The sequence below is a fragment of the Mixophyes fleayi genome, chromosome 2 (assembly GCF_038048845.1).
Source record: "Mixophyes fleayi isolate aMixFle1 chromosome 2, aMixFle1.hap1, whole genome shotgun sequence".
Taxonomy (NCBI): domain Eukaryota; kingdom Metazoa; phylum Chordata; class Amphibia; order Anura; family Limnodynastidae; genus Mixophyes; species Mixophyes fleayi.
In genome coordinates, this window is record NC_134403.1 from 292555705 (window position 1) to 292578958 (window position 23254).

The 23254-nt window shown below is 37.6% G+C and overlaps 2 protein-coding genes and 1 long non-coding RNA gene across 12 annotated transcripts in view; 1 reads left to right on the plus strand and 2 right to left on the minus strand.

Moving 5' to 3' along the window:
* Window positions 1-23254, plus strand: part of CASK (calcium/calmodulin dependent serine protein kinase) — a 247868-nt gene that overhangs the window by 57917 nt on the left and 166697 nt on the right. For all 10 annotated transcript variants that reach the window (XM_075196392.1, XM_075196395.1, XM_075196398.1 and 7 more), the window contains exons 4-5: window positions 3424-3501; window positions 11918-11990. In XM_075196392.1, the coding sequence (XP_075052493.1) occupies window positions 3424-3501; window positions 11918-11990 (151 nt within the window). The remainder of the gene's footprint in view (window positions 1-3423; window positions 3502-11917; window positions 11991-23254) is intronic.
* Window positions 4927-6888, minus strand: LOC142140424 (uncharacterized). Its single transcript, XR_012688468.1, has 2 exons — window positions 6531-6888; window positions 4927-5640 (listed from the first exon to the last, which is right to left on the minus strand). It is a non-coding gene; the product is annotated as an uncharacterized LOC142140424 (long non-coding RNA).
* GPR82 (G protein-coupled receptor 82) lies at window positions 14596-22132 on the minus strand. Its single transcript, XM_075198177.1, has 2 exons — window positions 22114-22132; window positions 14596-15954 (listed from the first exon to the last, which is right to left on the minus strand). The coding sequence occupies exon 2, from the start codon at window positions 15937-15939 to the stop codon at window positions 14866-14868; it is 1074 nt and encodes a 357-aa protein (XP_075054278.1). The 5' UTR covers window positions 15940-15954; window positions 22114-22132; the 3' UTR covers window positions 14596-14865.

Here is a 23254-nt window from a genome sequence, read left to right on the forward strand (position 1 = left end):
TTGAAAGAGGACAGATTAGGGGAAGTTCTGATGGAGCGGGGGAGCTTGTTCCAATGGAGGGGAGCGGCACGGGAAAAGTCTTGGATACGTGCGTGAGAGGAGGTAATCAGAGGGGAAGAGAGGCGACGATCGAAAATTTTGCTCCAGTTCACTACTATTGGGAAGTATACCCCCATTTGGAGGGTTATACGTTTTACATTAGTTTGATTATCTTCATCAGTTAAGGACTTGTCGTCTTCCAACATACAATCCTTAATAAACTTTTGTACATCAGCATTTGTAGGATGACCGCCTTCAACACCAGTCGCCATTCCTTATTAGTTGTCTCATGAGTATTGCCCAAATCTGTAACAAATTTCTGACATTTATCCAAATCTTTCCTTGGTCTGGGAAATCGGATATAATTGAATGCAGCTCTGACCTAGTCCATAGACAATGCATTGTTGCATGTTTTACGGGAGAACTACACCATGTTTGTCCGCTTTTCTATTGGGGACTGCAATTGTATGGGCACGATGTAAGCCTACTAAAGCACTACATTCAGGACTAATTGCTGGAAGCACTGTTTCAGTACAATGGATATCTCCTCTCCTATTGAATTCTACCCCAATCTCACCAGTTTCAGCTACTGCCCCTGCTGGTGGGACCGCTCTTTCCTTGCCTGCGTGACACTTCTTGTATGTTAATTGCATGGTCAATAGCTGAAACAACAGTGGGGTGTCCTTCAGAAACGTTACATTGCATACCACTCTCAGTATGGGATATAAATTACCTATGTTATTTTTATAATTTTTTTTTTATATCTGTTGTACTTTTCACCCCGTTCGTATATGGCGACAGGGACACGCTTGCTCTTGCTTCTTTATTTCGCAACGCTTCCGTCCACTACGCACGTGCTATTGTGCTACCATGCTCCCTTCCTGATGTCCGTTTTAAACAGTCGTGTTTTGATTCTCAGTTTTAGTGATTTTATCAAACAAGTTTTTTCTCTAACAGTACTTAATACCTCTGGATCGAAACTACCAACTTTGGTAAAGGGCTTCACACATTAATCGTTCATCTGGATCCATTTATCACAGTATGCCATTGTGTACAGACCATATTTCACACTTATAATATACTTTGCCAAGTTATCAGCCCTTGCTTAACCCGTACTTTATCGGTAAGCTCAGACATTTGTTTAGCACCCATGTGGAAATGAAATCCTCAACGCTTCGCAGTGCTAAACTACCGCTAGAGACTTGTGGTGCCCGTGGGCGAGTTCTGTACGCTGCGTCCACTCACGTCTTCTCCACTGTGTACCACTGAACACTACACATAATTGCCAGCGTACCCATATTGGGCCCCTAACACAGTCCCTTTCAACTGAGAGAACAGAAATATACCCCGACTTTCCAGTTGAGTTCCTGCTGAGTACTGCTAGCATTAAATATTGATCTATGCAATACCAGCCTTTCCAGCTAATTTCCTCCCACCGTCCAGAATTTGCACAATCCTATGGTCCGATGGCACTGCTTACAGGTACTAATTATCTGTATGCTCTACGATTACAATTGGAACTACCTATATTCACTATATTCCTTGTATACTACCTTTCTGTAACCTTTATCCTCAACAATTATACATTCACAATCACATAATTCACAATTTCACATACAGCTTTGTTTTCTGTATAGAAAAATACTTTCCCAAGTGCTGGTAATAATATTTTAGAGGTTTTAACAATGCCTTCCACTATCAAATAAAACGGCAATATCGATCAATACAACAGTTTAAACGTGGCAATACAGGGAAATATATGCGTACATTATGCAAACAGACCATGTTTAAATCGCAAAATGACATGAAAAAGAAACTATTTTTCTTTCTTATCCCCAAGTCCTTGCCAGCACCCCTTAGATTACGCAAAGCAGATATTCGGTTTGGCAGCGCTGGATGATTAAAGGTACAGAACGATTTGCGTTCTTTCCGGTATGACGCGTCTCCACCCTTTCTCTGTAAACCGAAATCCGTAGGTTGTGTGAATCCTTGAGTAATGCGCCATTGCTCCACAAGCCCCCAAGTTGTAATGTTCGTATTGTTGGTATCAATAATTATTGTCCGATGCGATTAATGTGGTTTCAAAGCATAAGAGATTTAATAGCAAATTTAATTTAATAGCAAAAATTAAGCAGAACACAATGATAATACAAAGTACCAATACATACGCTGCACAGCCCCTGGATTCAGAAACAGTCTGTCAATCCAGAGGTCTGTTGGCAAAGAGTGAGGATGTTCCTAAATCGGAGGCTGCTTTTATGTTGAGTTTATAAAAAAAACACTGATGTCACAATATACACAAAGATAAACTTTTCTTAGGACCTAAACCATCAATACCTTTTTTATTATATTATCTGTGTATAAATAACCTTTCATTTATTAATCGAGTGTGAATTGGAACTTTATAGAAAATGTGTACTTTTTTCAGATGTAAGCGTGTGTGTTATTAACTTGTGCGATTGCGTCTTTACACGTGGTGTACTGATCGCAATCTCGCTGAAATCCAAAATGAATTTATTCGACTTCATCCAATTATTTCACTTCCACATAGTTTTAAAGCAACTGTTGCATTTAATAGTGAAGCCACTTTGCATAGCTAATTGAATGAAGATGTACTTCTTGCATAATGTAGCACATTTATTTTTACATGTACAATATATATTTTATTTTTTCTTTAGGTCATCAACCATACTTGCCAACTCTCCCGGAATGTTTGGGAGACTCCCGAATACTGGGTAGGTCTCCCGGACTCCTGGGAGAGTAAGGCATCCTTCCACTTAGTGAAGTAGACAGAATTAGAGTCGCAATGACGCAATTCTAGTGGAATCTCGTGTCTTTAGCATTTTTGACGCAATTTGTCAAGCCCTGCCCCTCCACCCATACAGCCGCCTCCTCGACTCCTGGGAAATCCCTGAGGCAAAGATGAAAAGGTTGGCAAGTATGTCACCAGCAGGTTAAAATGTTTTAAAGGTGACCTAGACTTCAAAGTGGTTAGTTACTTAGTGAGCTAATTTGTTTGCTAACGTGCTATGCAAGATTTGATGCCTTGAGTATATTTAGTTTGCTCTTGCTTCCTGAAGTTGCCTGCTCTTTCTTATGATTTCCATGCTAAGTGTATTTGATTTTGGAGAATTCCTATAGGGATATTTTGCTGAACTTAGTTGCTGTTAAAACAGAAAAAAGAATAACACTTAGAAGATCCTGTGTAGTGTCATAGCGTTTGCTACTTTTACAAAGCCATTTAAATCATGTGCTAGCACTTTTTTTTATTTCTCAAACGGTTCCATCTCTGCAGCTTGCAACATTATATGGCAATTTCAGTGCAGGCATGTTTTCTATACGTGGTCTTCAACTTCTTACTGACTTTTTATTCTCTTCCTACAGTATGGATGGAGCGGATTTATGCTTTGAAATTGTGAAAAGAGCTGATGCTGGCTTTGTTTACAGTGAAGCCGTTGCCAGGTATGTAACTCGTATTATTGAAAATTTTTCTTGGCTTTTCAATATGACACTTATTTTGTTAGCATATTGCAATATAAAAGTTTCTATCTTAAACTTAAAAAGGTATAGTGCTTGTTTCTTGGTTGTTCTAAATGTTCATTAGCAAATTCACATTTGTTTTCTCAGTTTTTTTTTTTACCTATTTTGGAAGGTATGGTGGGGCCGTGTAGTCCAGTTTTGCAGATGATCAGTTTCATTGATTACCAGAGGCAATTTTTTTTCTTTTACCACTTGTGATTAGACCACATTTCACAATGCTGTTAATCTGTGAAACAGACTGTAATTTAATATTACCTTTTATACCAAGTACATATAGAATTTTTTTTTTTCTGTTTCTTGCATATTAATAAAAATATATATTTTAAATGGTTCTCCCCTTTATTTATCCTTATTTCCCAGCCCCCTTTATATCTGTTAGTACAGGAAAGAACAGACTAGTGATTCTTCTCATAATTGTTTTGCAATTAGTGGATGTCCAGAACAATAACCCCCGAAAATGTGTTATTTTGGATGGCTACCATACTGTCTGGACAGATAGATATGTCCAACCCATCCACCTGGTGGTAATATGTTAAATGGCACTCATTCTGAAAAGTAAAATGTTCTGTATTCAACATTAAGATTTAATTGTGTTCAGCATTGACCTGACCCACTCCACCACTATGCTTTAACAGGTAGTGTTATGGAGTATCCACTATTTATTTCAGAGCAACTAAAGCCAAATTGTGCAGCGCTTATACAATAACTACATGGGTTCTGTAATATACTACCCTGAAAATGACAAGTGCTAACTTCTATTGCTGCTTGCATCGTGTGTTTACTTGATGATTTGCCTATTTACACAATATGTTTCAATAAATGATGCTTTATCTGTATTATATAGCATTACAGAAAAATAGTTTACATTAGGTGTCACATACATGTGCAGGCCAAGGCAATATATGGAAAGGAAACCTTAGAGTCTAGAGCTGTAAGTTTAGATATCTTTTGGATTGTTGAATTATATATTTATATAGAGTAGATTTCCCCTTGGAAAAGAAAACAAAGAGCAGTCTAAGACTCATATTTAACTATTCTTGATAAAGTTTATAAGTATCGTTAACCTTAATATTATTGCGGTACGTGGTGGTGACTTTCAATTTCCCAAACTGGCATCAGCAATTATTTAGTCCATTGATGACTAGATGGTGTGCTCCAAATGTAGTAGTGAAGGGAAACCACCAAAACAAGCTGGTGTTTATTGTAAATGTCTACTTTATTATAATTCTGCCCCATAATCTTAGAAAATTTTTAGTTTGTAATCATCCACATGAAAGTGTTTACTCTAATATGAGCACAGTCATATGCTGAGCTGCCATCAGAGAACAAATTAAGACCTTTTACACATTTGTATAAAGACTGATTTTATTCTTGCTTTAAATATTTGTAAAAAGTAGGTTATTATAGAAAATATAAGTGTTGCTCATGGTTAAGTGTGCCAAGATGGACTGCCTATGCCACATTGTCTGCTGTCGCTGGGGACCGGCTGGGCTAAATTTGCCACCGTCCCCTTTCTTATCCCAAATACGCCCTTCCTGTTACAATAGGAGGAGCCTGCTGCCACCACTAGGCTCCTACATCGGTACCTAGAACTGCTTCTTTCTGGGTAACTCTCGCTGCTAGGATATTCCCTTGCTGGTACACCTGGACTGGTATATCTGACCTCTTGCCTTCAGATCGCTGTTGCTGTGGATGGTTCCTCCTGGCCTATCGCACTAGCCAGAGCTGCAGGTAGCGGGCAAAAAGTTTGTACTGGAATGCTGGGTCCACCTCGGAACAACCGGATAATGGATTAGATTTGGGTCTAATCTGTAGGTCACAGAAATTTACAGCAGGGTAAGTAGTAGTCAAAGCAAGTTATTGAAGCAAAGTGATGTTTTATTAGCTCAAGTGTCCTAATAAGGACAGTTAGTCACTCGTTGAAGTTACTAGCGACATCCAGAAAGGTACAGATGGAATGATACATTTCGGTGCACAACGTGTGTCTTTTTATGCAATTTTTGGCACACACACATCAGCAGGGGGTAACGCTTCCCCTGATCTTAGATGGTTCCAGGAAGCCTGAAATATTTAATTTAGAGATTAACATCAGGATGTGAGATTTTTCTTAAACTTAGATTTTAAATGCAGTTTATACTTTAACAAAATTTTAACTCATCTGTGATATACTACATCATGTGCTGTTTACAATGTTCAGACCGGTTCTAACACACTGTACAAAAGGCCACTCAGGAACAACAGTAATGGCCTCCTTTGGTGTATTTAGACTCAAAAGGACATGTTGGTTACTTGCATGAATTGACTTAACTAGCCTTAATGAGGACTTCCCCTCGAATCTACATAACAGACTTCCTCAAGAAATGCTTATTGCATCAGAAATCAATACCTCAGAAATTAATGCATTTCCTATACAAAGTGCCACACGATGTAGTAAAATCAGTACATTGCAATTATATAAATAAGCGCCGCAAAGAGAATATAATCTGCTGGGCTGGAACCTGAAATTCATCATTGCCTCACTGAAGCATGAAATCGCTTTTGGTGGAAATTAATTGGTTAGACATAACTGTTTTAAGTGAGACAAAATACACAGACACTAGAATCAACCTATAACAGCCATATGTTTTATTAATAATGATGCAGGACTGAGCACATATTTATACTTTCTTGAGGTATAGTACATTCTCTATAATCTGTGTTTTGGATGTGATGCGCTCACTTGTTATGGTTTTCTTGCCCTTTTTAATGTGTTTTCAATCCAAGTCAACTGCATTGAGGTCAGTGGAGTGACCTCCCGAATACAAGTGAAAACTCTAAAAACAACAGTGAATCATGTATAACATCCAGTTGTTTACTAAACGACAATCGGACACCGTTGGGTATAAGGCCTTACAGTGATCTGTATCTAACATTGCCAAAATGTTCAGAATATTAATCAACTCCGCTCTTACCTTGCTGCTATGTCCAGTGGAGGAGGGTTCAAAAGGTACTTAGTCTCTCCACAGTAGCTCACGGCGCTTCTGTACCCATAATTACTGTGGTGGGAACTGTTAAAGTGGTGATAAAAAAGTCATAAATAGCCACCATGCCCCTCAGACCCAACCACGTGCCCCCTTATATACACATCATCCTCACCGCATGCCATGGAATCTACCCACAAGCCCAATACAGGTCATCAGCCTCTCGCATGTCCCTTACTTACCTGTCACATCTCGCACACAGACGTTGGAATCCGTGCAGAAGGAGGAAGAGCAGACTGCACACTCTCCTCCTCCTTTCCTGATTGCATAGTGCAAGGAGGTCCCATTAAGACAGCAGTGTCTGTGACCTTCTCTGGATAGTCTGTCAGTCAGCCAAGCTGTTGGATCTGTGGCTGTCGGCACCCAGAGCACTGCTGACAGCCAAGTCAAAGAGCTGTAGGATGTAGTAACATTTAAAAAGTTGTCATTATGCATTATATAAAGTTATTTTCCGTTTTTTTCCTCTTTCTGCATGTTCTTTGCTCCCTTTTACTCCATTACAAGCTTCAAGGTTTATGCAGGCGATTGTCGTCCAACTCCTCTTCATCGTTTGTGTGCAGGCATAGGATATTTTAGTGTTATATTCAAGGTGCTTATTCATAAAATGCTGAAGGTGTGCTGTTTGAGAGAATTATGGATCCATTACTGCATACTTGTTTTTAGGGCCACGAGTGGATTGACTAGCTTTTTTTTTTTTTTCTAGCCCTTGGTTCTTGTGTATCCCTTTGACACTTCTAGAAGGTAAAATTGCATTTAGAATAGAGAGTTCTCCACAGAAAATTCTTCTACCTGGATGGCATCTAGAAGCAGCCGCGTGGGGACAGTTGTAATACTTTGGGCAATAACCACCAACATTTTTCATTATTGCACACATGACAGGACTGGTGGTCAGTGGTCTAACACTTACTGCTGGCTCAGTGCTCACATAGAGCCTGTGCTAATAGGAGAACAATGGTTTATTCTATGATAATAGGTCTCTGTTGGGTTCCAAGAGCCAGGTAGCAAGTAAAAACAGGCAGGTGGAGCACCCGGCAAATAAATGCTGGGGAGAACACTGTAATATTTACATCCTTTAGATTACATTGGCACAGTTACGATTAGAGATGCTCAAACTCGGTTCCCTGAGAATCGAACACACTCGATCTTAGCAGATCTGAGTACTGAGCTGATACTTTTGCGCGCCCTCGGAATTGAAAACGAGGCAAAACATCATTGTTACGTCGTCAGATCTCACAAGTTTTGGATTCTATAAGTACCGTCCTCCACAGCGATCCAGCGCCATATCACAGAGAGGGACACAGAAGAGGTAGCACGGTTCTTGGCAGTCTCTAGTGCAGTTAAGCAGCATCATACGTAGAAAAGAAAGAGGGGTAGCAATGTTCATGTCTCCAGTGACATTCAGGAGAGCTCCATTGCTAATTGTCATCGCTGAAATAGACATAATATGGCTGGCAGTGTTTTGTTCTTCATCTGCAGTCACATTGTACTGTGTTATCAAAATGGATTCACAGCAGTACACAGAAGACCAGGAGCACCAAGCAGCTGCTGGCACCAGTCAGTCAATCTACGCCATCTGCTTAAGCCTATGCTAAAGAGCAGGGAGACAAAATTGTAAAAAAAAAAACGCCTTTTACCTGGGTCAAGAAAAAAAAAAGTCCTGTAATCCAGGCAGTTATCTGCAGAAAAAAATAAAATTGCCAACATGCCATTCTACCCACGCAGTGGCAAGGAAAGAATGACTCCTTCGCCTTTCTAGTTCTGCAACTGTCACTGAGGCATCTTCTTGTAAGGTCCGTCATGACCAAGCAAGACCTTGTCATTCGAACGCCAAAAGTGGTGTTCAATTACTTTTACAGTAAGGCATTAGAGGAAAATGTATGTTCAGATTCAGAAATTACACAAATCCCTGAGCAGAGTCAATCCACGAGAGCTATGTATAATTCTGACCTTTCTGATAGTGTACTCCATAAAGAAGGCCACTTTCAACATTTCTGCAAATGTGTGCATGAACAGCCCAAGTGTAGCCGGTGATACACAAATTGAGGATGTCACTTTGGAATTGCAACAGGATGAGGGGGATATTTGTGTAGCTGACAAGGGCGCTAAAGAGGATGCACCAGTGGAAGCAGTTTTTGCACATGATAAAAAAAAAAAAAAAAAAAAAAAAGGCAATTTCATGCCTGGGCATAAGACCAAAAAATCCACCTCTTATGTGTGGAATTATTTTTACCCAAATCCTGACAACAGTTGTCTAGCCATTTGTAGCGTTTGTAAAGCCACAGTCAGTAGAGGTAGGGACCTTAACCATCTAGGACAGTGTTGGCTAACCTGTGACACTCCAGGTGTTGTGAAACTACAAGTCCCAGCATGCTTTGCCAATATATAGTAGCTTATTTCTGGAAGGGTATGCTGGGACTTGTAGTTTCACAACACCTGGAGTGTCACAGGTTAGCCAACACTGATCTAGGAGCTCATGGCAAGCTGTTGTGAAAATTGGAAACTTATGCTAAAAAAGTAACTCCATCATCAGCTAAGTCCCCTCTCTCGGCTAGATCCTGATACCTGCAATGTACACCCACAACACAGTCCACATCAATAGCCTTAGTAGCGATCGGAGTTAGTCCTGCATCCAAGTTGCTAAGGCTAGATGACTCTCCACTATTCTGGATTCCTCCAGAAGTATTCTTGTGTTAGTCCTGCTGCATGGGGTGAATCTTCATCCCAGAAGCAGACCAAGAAGACTACTAGTAGTTTACAATTGACTGTTAAACAGTCCTTAGCAAGAGGAAACAAGTATGAAAGCTTTCACCCAGTTGCAAAGCGGATCACAGACACCATGGCGACTATGCTGGTATTAGATCTGCGTCCAATATCCACTATTAATGCAACTGGTTTTATACAGTTACTTGAGGTCTTGTGTCCCCATTGCCAAATTCCATCATGAAACCGTTTTACTAGAAAGCTGTTCCTCACCTCTACCAGAAGGTTAGTAAAAATGTAGTAATTATTCTGCTACAAAATGCCATTCTACTCACTGTACACTTAACCACAGATATGTGGACAAGCGGAACTGGGCAAACTAAAGATTATAAGAATGTGACAGCCCCTGGGTTGGTGATTCGTCTTCACCAGCAGGAACAGCAGCAGCATTTTCCAAAGGTAGGCTACTCTGTGTATCACCCACCGGCTTCACTAAGACCTACAGCTGACAATCTGTTACAAAAACTAAGGGATGTCAGTGCAACATGGCTTATCCCGCTTTGACTCTCCTCAGGATGTCATTTCTGATAACGCCACCAATATTGTGCGAGCATTACAGTTGTGTGAATTTCATCACATTCAGTGTTTTGCTCACACAATAAACTTGGTGGTGTAGAGTTTTTTAAAAAATGACAGGGACGTGCAGGAGATGCTGTCTGTGGCCCGTAAAATACCTGGTCTTTTCCGGAATTCGGCAAAAGCATGTAGGAGATTGCAGCAGCTACAAGAGCAATTTAATTTGCCCTGTCCCCCAACTGAAGCAAGAGGTGGTGACAAGGTGGAATTCCTCCCTGTATATGCTTCTGCTCAAGTGTTACGTGACAGGACGGCGTCTCCTCCTTCAGTTTCTCAGTCAACTGCTGCTAGGAAAAAACTTGGCTTTTCCAAGAGACCTAGGGATGATGCAGATGACTCTGCACAACACTTGACATCTGGTCTTGTCTACTGTAAAATAATTGACCAGAATTAGTGACACCTCTTCTGTAACTCCACCTGATCCTACTATCCAACGAATGGTGGAGGATTATTTCTAATATTTTTGAACGGTATAAAGACAACAGTTTTATTAAAGAACAGCGTTGCGTACAGAAGTAATGTAAGCATGGATGTCTAAATAGACGTGTGTATATGTATTACCTTCCACTTTGTGCAATACTGATGAAACAGCAGCAAATTGTTTGTAATCTGCACTTTACGTCAAAGATACCTAACTATATATTATAATTTTTGGGGAATTAGGGCTGATTTGAAGCTCAGTGATGAACTTGCTTTTTGCTGTGAATTACAATGGCTCTTTTTAGTGCGTTGTCTGGTACCCTGGCTTGGTCTGGGTCTGATAAAATCACGCATCCCAGGGGGTGTCGGCACTCGTCGCCATGTATTCTCTGTATAATCACCACAGTTATCCAAGGAATGGGTGAAGCGATCAAATGCACCATAACTGATTTCATGATCCAAGGACAATTCCATCTTGCACTTTTCTTTTCTGCCACTGCTGTGTGCAATGTTTCCTAGATGTGCTATGAACTGCCGTGTTTGTGTCATTGCTCTGTCACTTAGCATTCAGCCTGGTCGCTGCCGTCTTTGTTTGAAAGTGTGTGAAAATATTGTGACCTGAGGTGGTCAAAATTGACTGCAAATGACTTGAAATTAATGTTGTTGAAGTTATTAATAATAATGAGAAAAAAATAGGGATTTTAGGAAAAAATTGGGTTCAAAAACCAAAACACGCAAGGGCAGTTTTGCCAAAACACGAAGTTAATCCAGATCCAAAACCAGAACACTGGATTCGGTGAACATCTCTAGTTATGATGTAGTTGACCTAAAAGAGGAGGTTCAATTCAGCGTGATGTGTTTCCGGAACATCCACTGAGACACATTGCTCGTTCTGTGGAGGGCCTTTTGCACTGTTTGGACACACTGAAGATGCACAAGAAAAATTAGGCTTCATGCTGTGCTGTTACAAAGCTCCACATTCTAGTCCCTGCAATTGCATTTTAGAGGTGAGTTGCAGAATAAAAAAAAATGCTGTTTTTAAAACCAATCTTGCAGATATCTAGGCCTGTTTCATGATATTACTGCTGTATGTTAACCCTGAGGTTAACAATTTTAGTTTTTTTAAAATGGCCCACTGGCTTACAATTACTTTACTATATAGATCTCTGAGCATGTTGCTATATTTGAAACTCCTATTGCAGAGAACTTCTCTTACCAATCCTTTTAAAACAAAATATAATTGTTTCATTTAAAATTTATATTGTAATTAATGTATACTGACTATATTGAATACATTTTCATTAATGGAATCGTGTTTTTGTTTTCTTTTTCTCCTTTTGCTTCCTTTTTTCCTTCCATTGCAATACACGAACACATCTTTTGTCTTATACATTAATTTATCCACCTTGCCTAAAAATCTAAAAAAAAGTAATTGGTCATTCATAAGAACACCATTTAAATTCTCCCAGGTTGCAAATAGTTTTTATAGCAGATCTTTCTCACGAACATGCGTGTAGATGATATTTAGTTGTGTGACATGTTTGTTTTTTCTCTCTTTACAGTCATTACATGCGACAGATTCTGGAGGCACTGCGCTACTGTCATGATAACAATATAATTCACAGAGATGTAAAGGTAAGCGTAATTCTCTTTATATTCAGCCACTCCTATTGAAGCAGCGTTGCTTTGATAAAATTGTGTGTGCAGAAGCCACATGTAAGACACTGACAGTTTATATTTCTATATTGGTGGTGGGCAACAAGCCCATCACTGAGCCTCCACCTTTCACCCCATGCTTCTTTCTGCTTTTGTTAGTTGTTTTTTTTTTTTTTTTTTTTATTGCTTGTAAAAATCATTTAAAATGCCTGCTGATATGTTATTAGATATAGAAGTCTTTATGTGATTAAATATATTGTTTTAATGTCTTGCTGACATTATGAGTACTGTGCAGCTCTTTTGACCGTTAGTGTATCAGATAACCCATCACTGTTCTAGACTTTTTTTTTTCTTTTTGCACTAGACATTAATGTTAGTCACTGGCTTGGCTCTTGACCTTTACCTGGACTTATATTTCAATGTTCATGGGGCTCTCAAAATATTTGGGATGAACACATTTGCTTACATATTTTTTTTTTTATATTTACTGTAAGGTAAAAAATGCAAACAGTGGAAATGTCGGCAGGTTAAATGCCAACACTTTCATTATGTTGACAGTGTTGGTAGAGTGATTGGTGACATTTACATGTCTGCGTTGTGATTGACAACATTGTAGATGTCACCAATCACACTATCAACATTGATAGTTAAGTGCCGACATTTCCACTGTCGGAATTCTGAGTGCGACAGACTGGAGATTTTGCAGTGTGGTGTATATAACCCACCCCTTCCCTCTTTTCCATGTTTTGCTTAATGTAAACAGTAAGGAATGAATGTGTAAAATTTTCCTTGTAATATATCTACGATGGCGTTAATTTAAACAGTTTGCAGATTCACAATTTGGGAGATGTGTGGTTAATTGCGCACACACCTTTCCCCATTAATACATTTTATTCTTCCAGAGCTCTGCTGTAGGCCCCATTGTAGTACAATAATCCTCTCATCTTGGAGACCTGACCTAATGGCAGATAGTGTGACATCATTGGGATAGGATGTGATGTCACGAGGGGCGTGACCAGATCCAGAAAGGAATGACAAAAAATCTGACAGAGCAGGGCAAAAAAGTGGCTTGATACAATCCCATGAGTTTGCTCATAGGTTGCACAGAGAGACATGGCATGAAACAATCTGTAGTATTTGCTTAATTGTGACTAGCACAATGGGCTACAAATAGTTTTGAAGTTGGAATCGTTAAGGTCAATGGTGCATTGTGACAAATTACATTGCCCATATTTTTGATTACGTTTTTCAACGTTAAAATAATTTTTATTGGATAAGTGTTAACAAAATGTGATTTGCAGTAGTAAGCATTTATTTTGGGAAACAATACTTTACATTTTATGGAAAAATAAAATCCATTGTAAAGTCTTCAGTATTTTAAAAGTTAAAATATGGTGTCTGATGCATCCATTGACATACTATTGTAGAATTTCCTCACTATTTATTGAACTCTGGATGAAATATGTTTTGTACAGTATAATTTAATAAAACCTATAACTACGATTTTGCAGCTCTCCACTTGCTCAGTATGTTAACACTGAGTTGAATGAAAAAAAACAAGAATATGCTTAACATGGTTTTTATGACTTGATTTAGAATTAAATATAAAGATGCTTCTTTTGCATTCTATTGTATTTTATATCTAGCATATAGATACATGAGGCACAAAGATGCATCAGTCAACATTTTCACCACTGAAACTCACTGTGGAACTTTAAAATGTTTTACCCCTAACAGGCATATCTTAAAGACACCTCTTAGGAGATGATTAACTTGCGTCTCTGCTTCCTACTTTACTGACCTTACATATTGAATGTCTGTGACCTGCCTCTCCAATACAACTTGTCTCTTATAAGATCAGCTCAAGAAACGGGCACAATTATTACACTTGCGCACGTCCAATATTTATTTGGCACAAATGGACTTGTGTCCATCTCTCTAAGTTAGGCGTTAATTGTTTTTAAAATTTCCTTATTTGCATTTGCATGATAAAGGAAGCCTAAAATGTTTCACAAATGTGGTCAATTAAGCAAATTGGTCTTGGTACATGTTTATTATTGGTCTGAGAATAAAATGATACCAAAAGTTTAAATATTTTGGATACATTACATTTGCAGCCTATACATTGGATTTAGCAAATTAATTTTTACCAGTTACCTTTTTATCACCACATAGCATATGTTATATACAACATGAAGGTTCGTTTTTTGGACTTAACGCTGCTGAAAGGAGCGGACAATGAATACTGGGCAGCTATATTTTTACACTCAGGAATACAATGAGCTTATTTATACATATGACTTATTTAAAACGAAAAGGTTTGTGGAACTTTCCAATTCCACATCTATAAGGTCTGTGTAAGGAAAATAACCTTGGCGCAAATCGATTATGCAAATAAATTACACTTACCGACACTTATTACAGATGAAAATACAAATATCAAGAATTGTTTTACTTAACTAATTAGTTCAGGAATCCCATTGCACAGCAAGCTCGATAATTTATTGCACCGTTAACATAATTACGTATGAATTATTACTAAAGATAAAAAAAGCTTCAGTAAAATATATATAATCACAAAATAGACATAAAAAATACAGTTTTTCCCGACACATTCTGAGCGCCCATCATTTGAAATGCATAGGCTTCAGAGACTATGCTGATATTCTCCTAGAGTGGTCTGATGAGACCAATGAACTGTTGTCTGTAAGATATTCAAACAGTACGAATTCTTTGCATAACTGATTTGTGCCAAGGTTATTTTTCTAACTTAAATTTACATTACATGTTTGCAAATATCTCAATGTTCCAAATTGCTCATTTGTATTACTCATAAAGTTTTTTGTTTCTGCACTCATCTAGTAGTGGTTTGCATGATTCTTCCAGCTACAGTCGGTGTTTGAGTAGTAGAACATTTGTTTGCTCTTGGCAAATCGCCCTCTTGATCTGTTGAGTGTTTTTTAAAAATAAGCAGTACATTATTTTTAAAAGAATCATCTAAGCAAAAATAAACAATGGGATCAGTACAACTTCTGAATTCTGCAAGACACAGGCAAAAATTTTTGATTTCCACCAGCAAACTCATCTGTTGACATTGCTGTTGCGAATAATCAAATTTCACAAGTAGGAACTTTGAAATGTGGAATGGAGCAAAGCAGACAAACAATAAAGTCAATATAACAATAATATTATTTTTCACTCTGTTGTAGACTAAATGCTTTTCTCCTATACAGCTGTTGGCTTGAAGAATTTTTATATGCTTTATAAAGAAATAGTAGAACAAGAATACAGTTAAGAAGAATAAGAAAAAGCATGTTGACTCTATAACTGAGGATATTTTAAACGGAAGTTGACCAATTTCTGCTTCTTTATCAAAGCAACTTTTGTCTGGTGCAAAATCCTGGTTTACAAGGAATAATATTATACTTGGGCATAAGAAACTGAACCACACACCAACACACAGATAGCTGGCAAATTTAGGGTTCCGGAAAGTTTTTAGTATTTGTCCAAAAATTATTTTTTCATACGTGGTTTTAGTTACATTTTGTGCCCTGTCGTTATGTCTTACAAGTGTAGCATAGCGGCTGATGGCGATCCAACAAAAAATGGTGATGCTCACACACATGCTACTATGTGTGAGAATGTTACATGCTTGGAATACAATTGCACATTTTGCAGAGTTGAGAGGCCAGTACTGTGCTTGTCTGTAATATGCAATATGAAAGGGCATGCCTGTCGACACAGCCATGTTTGAGATGGCAAGATTAATCAGATAGATATGTGTTGATGTCTTCCTGTTTAAGCTTCTGAATATCCAGAGTGAGATGATGTTTCCAGAGGTACTGGGTAAAAACATCAGTGCATAAACTATAGGAAGCCCGATGGAGGAAATTGCACTAGATGTGAGGCATTTTGTATGGTTATACATAGTTTCTGGAAGCAGCTATTTATAAAAAAGGAAAGAAAAAGTTAAAGAATATTTATACAGTGCATGTGTTCAGAATCTGCATATTGTTAATTGATATTATAATGCTTGCAATATAAACTATGTACAGTAGAAGTTTCACATCTAGTTAACTTGCACCTTTCCTGTCAGTAATGTGCTGCCATTTCCTGCCAGTCATGCTGAGAAATACAGGCGTGTATTAATGGTTGATTTCTTCTCTTTAATTGCAGAAGTATAGAACTTTTTTTTTATTTATTTTTTTTATGATGTGCAAATGTTTCAGTGTTCATAATAGAGAACTAAACTTTAAAAATGTTTTGTAATACAAGGTGAATTTCAAGGATTTAATTTTCCTTATTTGTCAGAAAAATTCAATATCAGAAGAGCCTTTAATCTATCGGTTTATAATATATTTCTGTAAGGGCCAATTTGATGTTTATTGAGTAAATACATTCTCGGCTCCAAAATAATGAACAGCTTTGAATGCACTTGAAATATATTGCAATCAAAGTCATTTCACATGGAGAATGCTTTTGTTTGTATTGTCATGTTTCTTAAGAGACTGGCAATTCTAAGGCAGTGTGGAGACAAAGTTACAACCACTAGTGGAAGCACTACTTGAATAAGTACATGCACCTCAGAGTAACTTGTTTACTACACACAATATCACCCTTCCCTTTGCTTCATACATTTTGGTGTATAACAGGTATGTCATTTTAAGTGGTTGCGGACTAGGATTGCTGTAGCTCTTATTGGACCATAAGGCTCCAGATTTTTAGATACTTCTGAGGGTCTCCATTTTTACAATAATCACTCAGACAAGTCCTATATTTTCCTGCTGACATTTTGTGGTTAATGTTACACTGACTGGCAGTCATGTTTGTGTGTTTTTTTTATTTTTTTTATATAGTTTTAAACACACCTGATATACATGATATGGACAAAAGTATTCGGACGCTTGACCATTACACAAACAGGGACTACAATGACATTGTATTCAAATGCATATACTTTTAATATGGAGTTGGTCCCCCTTTTGCAGCAATAACAGCTTCCTCTCTTCTTGGAAGGCTTTCCACAAGGTATTGGATTGTTTTTTTGTGGAAATTTGTGCCCATTCATTCTGTGGAGCATTTGGGGTCAGGCACTGATGTTGGGACGAGAAGGCAGGGTTCGCAATCTCCGTTCCAGTTCACCCCATAAGTGTTCCATGGGTTTGAGGTCAGGCCTCTGTGCAGGCCAGTCAAGTTCTTCCACACCAAACTCCTCAAACCATGTCTTTTGTAGTCCTTGCTTTGTGCACTGGTTCAGTCATGTTGGATTACAAAAGGGCCTCCCCCTCCCCAAACTGTAGCTACAAAGTTGAAAGCATAGCATTGTCCAAAATGACTTAGTATGCTGAAGAATTAAGATTGCTCTTAAATGGAGATAATGGGCCTAGCCCAAACCCTGAAAAACAGCCCCATACCATTATCTGTCCTCCACTAAACGTCATAGTTGGCAGAATGCAGTCTGGCAGTCAGACAGATGGGCGAATCGGGGTTTGGTGAATGCCGGAAGAATGTTACCTGCCTAACAGAGGTGTGATTTGTCACTCCAGAGAACACGTTTCCACTGCTTTACACCACTCCATCAGATGCTTGGCATTGGTCTTGTTGATGTGAGGCTTGCATTCAGCTGCTCGACCATGGAAACCCATTCCATTAAGCTCCCGCTGCACAGTATTTGTGCTTACATTAATATCAGTGGAAGTTCGGAACTCTTCAGCTATGGAATCGCAGAGCGTTGGCGACTTTTACGCACCATGCGCCTTAGCAGTCATTGACCCCGCTCTGTAATTTTACGTGGTCCTCTGCTTCTTGGCAGAGTTGCTGTTGTTGCTAAACGTTTCCCCTGGTTAATAATATCACTCCGTTGACCGTGGAATATCCAGCAGGTAAGAAATTTCAGGAACAGTCTTATTGCAAAGGTGTCATCCTATCACAGTACCACGCATGAAGTCGCTGAGCTCTTCAGAATGACCCATTTTGTATCACAAATGTTTGCAAAAGGGACACTGCATGGCTTGGTGCTTGATTTTATACACCTCTGGCAAAGGGTCTGATTTGAAACACCTCAATTCAATAAATAACAGGTGTGGCCAAATAATTTTGTCCATATAGTGTATTTTAAATAAGTTTAATTAGAGCCTATTAAAAATGTAGATATTTAGGTCACACAGATTCCTTCAACCAAGACTAGACTAAAAATGTGAAATAGTTTTAGATGGAGTACAAATAGAAAATATAAACTGTGCGCTTACTTGCTATACTGTGTTCACTGGGTAATCCCTGATGGTTCGCTTGTGAGTGTTTGATATTCACAGAGGAATAGTATCTACTTCTACTTTGTTTGCTTCAAACAGGCTGTGCTGGTAGAGAATAGAGGAGCATGGTGTGGGAGTGTGTGACCCATCAGGGACACTAGTGGATACAGGTAATGGGACTTTAAGGGTGGGTATGTAAGGGCTTGTTTTTATTTTACCTCTTTGTACTTCATCCAAAACTAGGATTCCAGCTTTGGAGGGATTCGTACTTTTAAGGTCAATATTGATATTGCTATTGAATACATCAAATTCTAAACAAGCTAAGGCAGAGATGCTTTGTTAAAGCTCCCAGCAATGTGTACTATCTAGCATATTCACCTTGCACATATACAAGGGATATTCTGTGTTTATTTGGTTTAAAATAATTGTTTTCCCTATTTAAGTGTGCAAACACACTGCTCAGCTGGTGAAAGCATTGAATATCATCTCAAATGTTAATCAGTAGTCCTCTTTTGAGACTGCACATTTAAAGTAAGGTGATACATTCCTCTCCCCCCACTGATGAACTAATCTTTGGTACCATGGAACACGTTAACAATTGATCCTACCAAAGAAGGTTTCCTTGCACTGATAGAGGTATTAGTATACAAAGTCTGATTTTGTGGAGATAATTAAAAAATATATATTAACCTGGGTGCATACTGTAAAAAAAAAAAAAAAAAGAATTAATGAAATTAAATTTTAATTAGCTTTTGCGGTTTTTGGTTTTTTTTGTTTTTTTTTAGTACAAGCCAGCTAATTCACAATGGATCAAACACTATCTTTGGTTTAGGGTTAAACTTCTAACCCCGTCATTTAAAGATTTTCTGTTATTAATCTGTTGAGAATTTACTTAATTTGAATGTACATTGTAAAATTACTTTAACTTTTTTTTGTATAGGTTTATAATGTGTGTGTGTGTGTATATAATATGTACGTGCATAATCTCTCTATCTACACACACAAATCATCCTGCACATTGTGGTCATAAAAAAAACCCCAAAACAGATTTAAACTGCCATCTGTTTATAAATAAATTGCAAAAGTGCACCCACCACTTAACAACGCTTCTGGTAAAAGGATGGTCCTAACACTAAACGATGAGAATACCCTTATGTGGTCAATTAAGCCTGTGTTCTTAAATTAAAAGCAATCTAACTAGGAGGTAACTCGAAGCCTCCTAAAAGCAGGCGTTATAAGGACCAGAACGCCCTGTCAGCTGTCAAATGTAATGTGTGCGTAACTAAGAATTGTGTACTATATTTATAAATGGTGGACTGTCTTAATTAGTCTTACCGGCTGACTGGAGTGTTCTAGGGGATTTAGTCTTATTTTGCTAGACATTCCGTACATATATATATATATATATATATATATATATATATATATATATATATATATATATTTTTTTTTAATATATTGCATTGCACAACAGATGTTGAGATTCTCATTGAAGCCAACATCCCTTGTGCACAGTATCCTAGTTAGTAAAAATACTGAAATCTAGAAAATGCTCAAAGGTGCATAAAAGTGGTGAATAAAGAAAAATTTGAGACAAAGTGGGAAACATAGCTTTCTATATATACCCTGTGAAGTGTAATAAAAAAAATAAGCCACCAGAGCAGTATATTCAAATGGTAGCCATAGCAAGCATGCACAGCAGTTGCGGGTCAGATTGTGGCCAGCTGTCAGCATGGCTAAGCAACTGCAGAGTAAAGCCCAGAAAAAGAAATACGTAGCTGCTCATGAATAGGAAGTGGACATAAGATATTGTACATGGCAATGAGCTTTCATTGAAAAAAAAGTAGAGCATCTCTTGAACCATTTGAGTGATTGTAGATAAATATAAATGCATAAAAAATTGTTGGTATGCTATAAGGAAAGTATTATACAAAATGTGTAAATATCTCCATTCACCAGTACTGGCATGTTTGGAACACATTTATAAAATACTATTTTATTTTTTTTTTATTATTTTTTTTTAGAACTATTGCAAGCAACAATTAGAGAAGGTGAAATTAAAATATTTTGCAGAACAGCATGTGCAAGAACTGTATCCTATTACTTATGTTTGAATACAGTAGTTCATGCTACTGTGTTAACCTGCCATTGTGGTGTAAAGTAAGGGGTCAAAACCACTACTCAATGAACAATGCAGTAAATAGAAGCTATAGCCTGATGGGGTTATATCATGCAATATGAATAGATAATAGTCAATACAAGGGTTTTCAAATCTGGTAAATGGGTTATATGGGCAATTAGCCTCTCTAATAAATTGAGAAAACAATAGTATATAGGAAACGTCAGGAAAAAGCATTTTACGTAAATATAGATAAGCACTTATTGTACCTCAAATGGCAAAATAGATGTAAATTAAATGGTTCAAAATTGAAACCTGTAAGGGAGAAAAATACAAAAACTGGATTCGAGTCAGTGTGGCAGCCCTAGCCTCGTACAATATAATGTGCTATATGTACATCATTTCATGTGCAAAAATATATAAAATCATCTCCGTAACATAATATATCCATTTTTAAATTGATCATTTAAAAAAATATCTAAGATATGCCAATCATGGATTCCCCAAAATATAAATAATAAACAAAAAATAGAAACCCAATATAATTTTTTTTTTGCATAGTCACCACGTGGGGCCAGTAGGGCCTGTATGCGCCATGGTGTTCGGTCTACCAGTCTGTAATTGTGCGGAAAGGATATAGTGTGTATGTTAGGGAATTTAGACTGTAAGCCACCATGGGGGCAGGGACTGATGTGAATGAGTTCTCTGTACAGCGCTGCGGAATCAGTGACGCTATATAAATAAATGGTGATGATGAGCGGGTTATGTGCTGCAGCCAAATTGATATCCTGCTCTATGAAGTTCTTAGCTGCTCACTGCACAGGTTGAAATTTATCAGCAATTGATCTGCAGCTACTCACTGATTTTTGTCTTGCTTACTTAGGGATGGTAACAAATCATTTGAATCCTTGAGGATGTTTTCTCAATTGTGATGGGAAACCAGCCTCATAAGATTTCCTTGTTCCGTAATAGTCTCCTGATGTATTCAATGACTGTGCACAACTTTATCATGTACAATAAAATTATTTAAAACTGTGTAATACTGTCAGCAATAACATAATGTCTGTGAACACACACATGGCTACCAGAAGTAATACATTCATTATTTATAGAATCCTATGTGAACTATGTCCCTCCTATCTGAGTGCCCTTGAAACATTTAAAGCACTTGTAATGGGTTTTGTGAGACACCAATGAAGGGCACTACATGTGTTTTCTTTAATTGGAGGCAATACAATAAAATGAGTGAGAAACTAATGGAGGGAAAATGCCATTGTCTTAAATATTTATAGAGATACATGAACACTACTACATGTGCTATAATGTCTAGCAAATAATGTTACATTAAGCACATTGCAGATTTATGGTGTTATTTCAAGTTCATGATTTTTTTGTTTAGTGAGAAACAAATGTATATTACTGAATTTCACAAAATACCACTATTGTTAATTTATGTAGTGTCTGTTATATTACGCAGCTTTGTACAGAGAATATATAAAATCGTTCACATTAGTTGCTGCCCCATTCGAGGTTGCAATCTAAATTCCCTAAAACACACACACGTCCGTCCGTCTTGTCAGTTCAAAAACATACTAAATAGTTAATTGGCTTCTGTGGTTATACAAGGCCTTGATCTGAAACGGCTGCTTTACATGTATTTAATTGTTTATTTGGAATCCACTGTCTGATGTTTTAAGTTGTTTGACTACAATGTGCAGTTTATTGTACTTACTTTTTTAGTGATGTCTCGGAATCTGCCCTGGAGAGGAACTGAAGTTAAGATATGATATTGTGTTCATTTGTGGTGGTGATCTAACAGGAAATACTCCAAATATGTTTTTTACCGTATTTGTGAACTGTACTTGCTATTTTTGTTGGAAGTCATACATTTTACTGAGAAAATATTTTGCTTGTTTAAAGTAATTATGCTATCAATGTGTAATATTTTGTAGTGTGTATGTATGCACATATAGAGAGAGAGATAGAGATTCAGACGTAAATGTATTAACTTGCGATTCTAGCAAATCGGCAATATTTCATGACTTTACCAGCATAATTTAGAATGGCAGTGTGCTTTTAGGCAAGTTTTCCTTTTAATATAAAACCTCTATATTGTAAAATGAACTGTAAACCGTATAATTGTTTAATAAAAATATGGTTTTGTAAAAATGAACTTTTTATATTTAATACATAAATCAAGATTCATACTGTGCATACAATCCATTTTTATAGTCTCATTTGGTTGTATACACAAGTTCTATGCTAGCTAGAGGCACAAATGTGTGCTTTTTTTATTGCAAAAACCATGCCATATCCTTCATCACTTACACCTACCCTGTAGTTGATAGAACGTGATACAGCTGAACCCAAGCGTGCTTCCGAGAATCCCAAGTACTTGGTCCGACCGTATCTGTGTCACGATGCCCTTGGCACTTCTTTTCTGTACATTGACTTGCATTGTTCGCCACTTCCCTGTTCCTTTCCACCCTTTAAATCGTAGACAGTGGTAAAGTGTCATTTCCATTTGATCATGATTAGCATGAAATTGCTGTCATTGCTATGAGGTCTGTTTCTGAGCATGTGCATAGCGACGTCATGCAAGATACGCTACTGGTGTATGCGAATATGAATCAGGCCTTATATGTGTAGTATTGCCTATGTTTGCATTACTAAAACATGAAATGCCAAACAAATGTACAGCAATTTGCTTGTTGAAAAAAATAAACACTATCTGGGCAATTTTGGTGTTTTTATATAATTTTTTATTTTGGTTGGTCAAGCATCTAACAAGAACATATAGCAGAGTATCTGAATTCTAAATAAAGAATTGCACATTGTAAGACCAGAGTTCCAGAGTCTAATATTAAATATCT

Excerpts from the sequence above, each read along its gene's own strand:
- GPR82 (XM_075198177.1), bottom strand. The coding sequence starts at position 15,939 with ATGTATAACCATACAAAATGCCTCACATCTAGTGCAATTTCCTCCATC.